The 8,144-nt window shown below is 40.0% G+C and overlaps 1 protein-coding gene across 1 annotated transcript; it reads right to left on the bottom strand.

Moving 5' to 3' along the window:
• Positions 1-6,543: 6,543 nt before the first annotated feature.
• LOC123966199 (tumor necrosis factor receptor superfamily member 14-like) lies at positions 6,544-8,113 on the bottom strand (the record flags this gene model as incomplete). The annotated part of the gene is made up of 5 exons (XM_046042400.1): positions 6,544-7,292; positions 7,412-7,462; positions 7,577-7,608; positions 7,721-7,911; positions 8,007-8,113. Coding segments are annotated over 5 exons (402 nt in total), but the record flags the coding sequence as incomplete, so codon positions are not given.
• Between the last annotated feature and the right edge of the window lie 31 nt (positions 8,114-8,144).

Here is an 8,144-nt window from a genome sequence, read left to right as displayed (position 1 = left end):
CGTTAGCTGTGTTAGTCGGCAGCTAATGTTACTTCTACAGGCGACACACAGCAGTATAAAACTACTGTGCTGCTCTCTTTGCGTCTTTCTTGTAAAATACATCCAACAAACCACAACAAGCACATTGAGGCTGAATCGCTGCTGTATCACTGTGTGAACGGGAGGGCTTGTCACGGATGAGGTCATCAGGTGAAAGGTCATCAATTGGGTCATTTTATTTACCGCAAAATCATTATTAATTCATTTTACTAATAGTTTGATTCGGCAGGCCTTCACAAAAGGACCTTTACAAATTTAACTGCAAATTTGACTCAAGCACCCATTGCACCCCCCTCTGCACGTGCATGACTGGCGGCAGTTGAAGTTGTCCGTATCACCTGGGATAATCTTGACTATCTTGTGATGGTCTTGGGACAGTTGAGTCTTTTTCCCATAACATCTTTCTTCAGTCACTGTTGTGTGAAGCAGTCGTCAGGTCAGGGCACAGTCCCCTCACCTGTGTGTCAGCTTCTTTCTGGATTTGGTCATCAGGGGGTCAGTAACCTTGGCCTACTTGTTGCGTGTGAAAGAGTTGTCTCTTTTTAATGACAAAAGACTGGTAGCTTATGGTTTTTCAGCATATTTTCTACACCTTCCTAAAACAATCTGTATTCAGTGTGCCTGGGATTGGAAAAAGGCCTTCAGTTACATCATGCCAAAGCAGAACATCAACAACCCCCCCCCCCGCTAGAGGTGCTAGCAGTGGTTGTAAAGGCTGCAGTAGCGCTAGAGGTGCTAGCAGTGGTTGTAAAGGCTGCAGTAGCGCTAGAGGTGCTAGCGGCGGTTGTAAAGGCTGCAGTAGCGCTAGAGGTGCTAGCAGTGGTTGTAAAGGCTGCAGTAGCGCTAGAGGTGCTAGCGGCGGTTGTAAAGGCTGCAGTAGCGCTAGCGGTGGTTGTAAAGGCTGCAGTAGCGCTAGAGGTGCTAGCCTCTAGTAGCGCTAGCGGTGGTTGTAAAGGCTGCATTAGCATTTAGTGATAAAACTCACTTGCAATGGGTTTTATCGTTCACACATTAATCACCATATTGTAATATGATCAGATCTTATTGAACACACACTAACTCTAGAGAAACTTTTTTTTACCAGACAATGTAATGAGTTTATCACAGAGTTCTATATATTTATAATCTCATACTCATGGCACTAACGGCTTTCAACTAAACCTCATAAGCAATGAAGCTTCTACCTTTTCAGGTGGACAGTGAATGTTTGTTTCAACCAGCCCCTTCAATAACGTTTTTCAGTATAAACACAAACAAACAAAACCAACATTGCCCAGTCACTACAAAACAGCGTTTTGAATCACTGCTTTGTTTAAAACACACTACTTGAGTAGCCTCCCGCAGACTCCTGAGGTGTGAGGGATGTGGGAACTGAGAAACTGGAGAGAAGACGGGTTAGACGGCTTATATACGTGAGTGCATGTGACTGGATTGAGAAGCACAGGTGGATGGAATGAGTGAGGGAGGCGTGGTCCTGTTCCTGAACCTCAGTTTACATAATTCCATAAAATGAGAGGTCTTTGTATGGGACAAAGAAGCCATTGTCACCGCACTTCCCGTTTACCAACCCCTCACAGGGCTTCACCCTGGCTTTTTCAAAAAGACTTATTCCCGCCTTTGTGCCTCACAGAGACTGTCTCTGTCGCCTTTCTGTTTAAAATTTTATTGGGTCTAACCAGGCCGAAATGTGCACAATTTACCAAAACAGCCCCTTAAGGATCCTATGAGATTCATGATATTACAATTACATATATATACAAATAAATTAATTCAAGTATATTGTATTATAATCTTTGTGCACATCACAAACATAAAGAACCCTTTGAAATTCATGATATTATCTATATTCAAATAAATGAATTAAAGTATAGCGTATTATAATCCTTATGCCTTTATAGACTTGAAAGCAGATGGTGCAGAGAGTCTTGCTTTCTTTGTGGTGAGTTGTTATTTGTGTAAGAATTGAAGTGTTTTCTGGGGTTCACCTTTTAACATCGCCCACCATGGGGCCACAGCGGTGCACTCACTTATCTAGTTCAACGAGACACCGTAAGCATTTTTAGTTGCTCAGAGTTTCAGAGAGGTTAACGTGACTAGCACTGTTTCATTAAACAACACCTGCCAATGGCGGGTTATTAATGCACCTATTAGTCTGGGCCGACATAACGTCTCCCACCCGATGTGAATTTAAGAGTTAATGACCACAGCACGTAACCGTTTATAATGTAATAACTGCACTTTATTAAACCATTCTATTGATCAGCCATGACAGTGGTAGCAGTAACTTGTCAATGCATTGTCTGGTCACCAGTCCCATCAAATTAAACAGTCCCTTCACTCACGGTTTAAGTAGTAAACTGTCATAGGAATGTGAATTACTGACAAAACGCATTATATTCTAACCAGAAACATTTAAGAAAACGTAAATTACAAAGCATCTTCTGTATTTCATACAAATAGAAGGTTTTTCAATAAATTTTATCAAAGCTCCCGTTGTCCATATGCATGACGGGATGTCTGAGGGAAGGCCTTTAACGCTGATAGGCTAAGGTCCTCAAATTCCACTGGAAGCCGTGAGAAACATACTCACTCTTGTGTTTTGCTGGCAACATCTTGGTTATTAGCTAGTAAACAAGATACTTCAGATGTGATATGTAAAAAACAAAGTTTTCAAATGCATGCTTGGTTATTTTTCGTTCCAAACATGCTTTAACACTTGTTAAGCACTTTGTGACTTGTTTTTGAAAAGTGCTCTACAAATAAGGATTATTATTATTATTATTTTTCGTTCCCATTCCTCCTGAGTAGTGACGTCACTGATCGAAGGGGGTCCCACACATGCATTTTGCACCATAGGAAAAGAGGCTCCGTGGCTCTCCTGCCTTTATAACCGATCTGCAAGAAGGGGGCATTCCTCCTGCGTAGTGACGTCACTGACCGAAGGGGACACACACACACACACACACACACACACACTCACACAAGACGGGATTGGCACACATACGCAAGATGACCCGGTTGTAAAGAGAGTAAACCAAATGCATTCCACCTGTGTTTAAGCATGTATTTAGGTTGAGCAAAACAGTCCACTCACAACGATGGCGATGAGTTAAAAGAAATAGCTTGTTTTTTATGGATTGTTTCGAGGATGCCACAAGTGTTCCTTACGGTTACTTGATGATTGATTTTAAAGCTAAGACACCTGATGATTTCAGACTCAGAACGGACTTGCTTTCAGAGCTGCCTGTTGTGTATGTGCCTAAGAGAAAGTAAATAAACATGTCTGATCGCATTAAAAGAAACCTGTCTTTACTGCAAACTATGCATGGAGCATCCATCTCAGAGAGTGAATATTATTAAATCTGCATCACCAGACCTTTTGGTAGCGTTATGCAAAATAGCTTAAAATGTTTTAAAAGGTAAAATTCCTCTAAATAAGACACAGTATCAAAAATTAAAAAAGAAGAAGGCGGGGATTAGGCTGCTCGCCAACAAAAAGGTTTGCGCTTCAAAGAAAAAGAAGATGTTGCTTTAACAGTCTGGCGGTTTTCTTCTCCCCCTCCTGAGTATCGCTGTGCCTTTTATAACGAGTCTTATTGGTTCAAGACAAGCTTAAATGACTATGGAGTATACACAAAAATGTTTCTGGTACCTAAACAACAGCTTGATCTCCGGCACATGAGTCTATTCGAGAAACTGTTGAAAATTACCTGGATCGTACTATAAAAGACATTCTGAATCAAAAGACTGAAGATCTTGATGAAAAAGCAAATAAATATTCCATCGCATTGCAGAGATTTCTCACCATGGTAAAACAAGGAGAAAAAGACCAGAACACACTAACTTTGTCAATGCTGGTCGCTGAAGATTATCACTCTTCAGAGCAGAAGAATCAAGAAGGAAGAGATTTTGTTTTAAAACAGCAGGAATAAAGCCCGGCATATTTTGGATAAAATGTCCTCCTCAAAAAACATATCTGCATGGACTGAACGTGGGGAGTTTGTATTTAAGGGTAATGTTATTAAAGGGTCTCATGTGTATGATTTGATAAGAGGAGTAACTGCTTCTCACAACAGCCAGAGACCTACAGGTTGGGATGAATATCTGCAATTGTTGGCTATATTGAATATACCTTTATCAGTTGTATCAAATCAACAGGTCAAAAGAAAAATTGAGGAGATTAAGAGAAAAACTTTTGGAGAGTCTTCTCCTCTTATTACTGGCCTGCTATCTACACCTCTTGTTACCAGAGGACATCGATTAGCAAACAATGAAACAAGTCCCTTTGTATCTCCTAAAATGCGATTGAGTGATTGGATAACTTTTTAATTGTATATCGTTATCGGTTTTAAATAAATACATAGAGACATAACTTTATCATTTCTAAGTGTTTTTACTTATATCACCATAATAACAAAAACATTGTCGTACACATTCTTGTTAGAAAATGTCTCTTGTTTTCTGACGTTTTGTCGACTTGCTTTTCCTTGCTTGTTTATTTTTTCTAGTCTTAGAATGAGTCTTCTTATTTGTTGTTCGGCTACGCCTCTTTGGTGGGGAACTCCCTCTTTTCCCAGGAGGTCGTTTTATAGGTCGGGGGGCCGCGGCCACTATACTCGACCCCCCTTGATGTCTGTTCATGACGTTAGTAATAACATCCGTAGCTATGTTTTTAGCAGCTGTCTTTAAATGAGGGGCAACAAATGTAAATCCTTTCTTGAGTAAGGGGAATGCTAATCTAAACAAACCCCTAAAGATACCCCCTAACCCTGCACCATACTGAGCACCGAGCCCGCTGTATCCTTGTAAATCACCACCCGCTTGGGCTGTATAATATGCAACATACTTGTCCGCATTGTGAGCATATGGATGGTACACGTTTGCTCCTTGTCTAATACTGATATTTTACGGGTCGAAAGTGTAGCTTTATTATCACTTTGCTGTACGTAAAAGGGATTTGTTGATCCTGGTCTGTCTTGAGAGAAATCTCAATACTATCAATGTGTGTTTTGCAGAGCCTCAGATAGTGGGGTCTGTCATAAGTATTTGTGATCATATTCTTGTTTGAACCCGATATATGTACTATTCTTAAAAGAGGGACGTAACTATCCCCTACCGTTTGATGATCAACAATATCAGTATAAACAGATATATTATACATCCCTACGTTAACATCTGCAGGATGTGGCGCCAAATACAGCATCTGTGTCAACACTGTGTTAGTTTGCAGCTGAGATCTAAATGTTGCAGTCGCCTCGTGAATTTTAAAAGCCACTCCAGGAATAAATCCCAACATTTGTGCAAGTTTTCCTTGAAACGTTAATACTACGTCTCTCGTTGGTAAAATGCTTACTCTGTTGGTAATGTTATTGTAATCAAGCTCAATGTGACCCATGTCGTTTTCAGATAAACAACTGTTTAGTTCAGCTATTATCTGTGACATTGTTGTGTCGCTGATAGAACTACCTTCTTGTTGGATTTTTTTATCAAACAAAACAAATTTTGATTTCCATGTTTTTGGATATTGTTTTTCTATCAAACTCACCTCGTATGCTGTTTTAAAGTGTAAAGGCTTGGAAAGTTTCGTTCTAAAGTTTGCTGTTGTATTGCTCGAGTAAAATAATGCAGACGAGTTGCTGGGCAGGGTGACAATAAAATCCTCTGTATCCATTTATACGTGTGTTTGTAATCTGCTAAGGTAGCTGAATGACCTGTTTTTCCAAAATCCACGAGTTAAATTTATCTGGCCATCTGACCCATTTGACTAACACCATGTCCCTGCCTTGTCTTTTCTTTCTAGATAAAATCTTTTCTATTTTAAATGTTTTGTTTTTATCTATAATAACTTTTTGCATCTCTTGCTCATAAAATGTCCCCTGTAATATTTCGCCATCATAGTCTTATAACCTGTAAACAGGAGGTTTCCCTTGGAACCCTTCATGCAGGCTTTGATTGGCTTCACTGATCGATCTCTGGCTTACCCCCTTGGTCTCAACATGGCGAATGAAGCCACCATGCTCCCTCAAGGTTGTAATGCCATGTGATTGTAGCATGACTACTATGTTTTAATACATTTATGAGAATTAATACAAAATTATGAATTTTAATATTCAGAGAATATTCATTCATAAATCTCTGGTTTCGGGGCACCGCTGGAGATCCAATTCGCCCAGAGTCTCCGGACCTCTGAGTATGGTTTTAATAACTATACAATTATTCACTAGTGATCAGTTAGTTAATAATCGCTCAATTATCTTAAATCAGTCAGTCTCATATCGAAGGGGTAAATTCTCGTGGCAGGGACTTGGAGATAGGCAATACACACACAATTCCTTTGGTAAGTAAATGTGTTGCAGAATTGCAACTAGAGTGCAAAGCAGCGCTTTTGTTTAAGGTATGGGTACATGTGTTTGAGGTATGGTAACAAAAGCTTCAAGTTGTGTTACTTTAGTGTAAGCATGGGTCTATAGTGTTCAAGCAACGGGCAAAAACTGTAATACTAAATGTCATTACAGTCTGTGAGCCGACTGTAATTTTATTCAACATCAGTTGTGTTTTTATCAGCTGACTCAGCAGTGAGATACAATTTTAACTCACAGAAAAAGTCCACATGCTGAATATCACAGGCTGCCAGGAGTTTAATGAGGGAATGTTTCAAACAAAGATATTTCACCAGTTCACCTAAATTATTTAGTATAATATTTCAATATTCAGCATGTGGACTACCTCTCCTCCTCTCACACGCTGATTTGGAGCTGTACCTGCACACTGCACACTATCCAGCCTCTCTGCTTTTGATCAAAGTCTCCATTTGTCCATCATGTTGCAGTTCAGATTGAATCTTTCTTCTGTTCCAGTTGTTTGTTCTGGTTTATGACAGATGAAGTCCAGTTTCAGTCTGACTGTGTTCAGATCCAGCTGTGAGCTCTGTGACCACCACAGAAGAAGAAAGAAGCCTACATGTACAGTCACATGGCTGGAAGTCTGCAGCTTGCTCCATGTTGTTATTCCAGGCTGACTTCAGTCTCTGTACAGTAACATCTGTGTGAGATAATGATCCAGACTGTAGACCAGCACTTCTGAAGAGGACGTGTTCAGCTTGTAGCGCCGTGCAGGACATTCAGCTGATTTCATTTCTGTCCACTGCAAAGACACTGTGCCAGCATCCAACTGGATTATCACTGGATTCTAGAGCACATTCACTCTGCAGTGTCTAGAAAGACTCTGCATGTTTATATGTGCTCTGTCTCCTCCTGTGGAGAAACATTTAGTTTAAGCAGAAACATCTTGTACATTTGTAAAGACGTCACAGAGTGTAGCTCAGTCAGACAGTCCTCAGCCAATGAACATGTAGAACACACTGCTGTCTCACCTGCTGTTGACTTCTGTTTAAAATCTCTGATGTTTCTGCTCCATTCACCGGCTTTGTGAAATATTGATAAAAGAGTGATGTCATTATTTACAAGAAAAATCATTCCTACTTCCTACTGTACATACAGTAAAATGGACTTATAACACTAAAGAGTATAAAACATACCAGTTGGGGACTGTCTGCATTTGTTTTTCTTCCTGTAATGCAACATTACCAAAAAACAGCTTATTAACAAATTGATGATGTGACAGACAATATTATCTTCTATCAGAAACATGAGTATTTTTATTGTCTAAATGCAAATCTTACGTCTGTTTGGATGCCATTTTTTTCTTTTCCTGGAAAGGTACCATTTAGCTACAGCTCCAGATATTAATAAAAAAAGAATCCCCCCAACAGCAGCAGCGATCACAGCTCCTGTCCTGTCTGAACTTTGTTCTCCACATTCAGCATCAGTTGAAGCAGTTCCTGCTTTCAGCTGCAGATCTATTGATTCACATCTGGAATGATAGAGGGACATTTTTACAGCAACATTTGTAGGAAACCATGAATTCACGGCTGCTGGAAGAGTTCAGATGTCTGAAGCTTCTCTTACTGTGTGTGCGGCAGACAGGACGTAAATGTCCCATTTGAAAATGTTCCACTGCTGCAGTCAGAGCACTCGGTGTCTGTGAATGCTGTTCCTGAACAAATACAGATTAGAGATAATGAAACCAGTTCAGTATTATTATGA

The sequence above is a fragment of the Micropterus dolomieu genome, unplaced genomic scaffold (assembly GCF_021292245.1).
Source record: "Micropterus dolomieu isolate WLL.071019.BEF.003 ecotype Adirondacks unplaced genomic scaffold, ASM2129224v1 contig_12900, whole genome shotgun sequence".
In the NCBI taxonomy this organism is placed as follows: domain Eukaryota; kingdom Metazoa; phylum Chordata; class Actinopteri; order Centrarchiformes; family Centrarchidae; genus Micropterus; species Micropterus dolomieu.
This window is presented reverse-complemented; position numbering and strand designations above follow the sequence as displayed.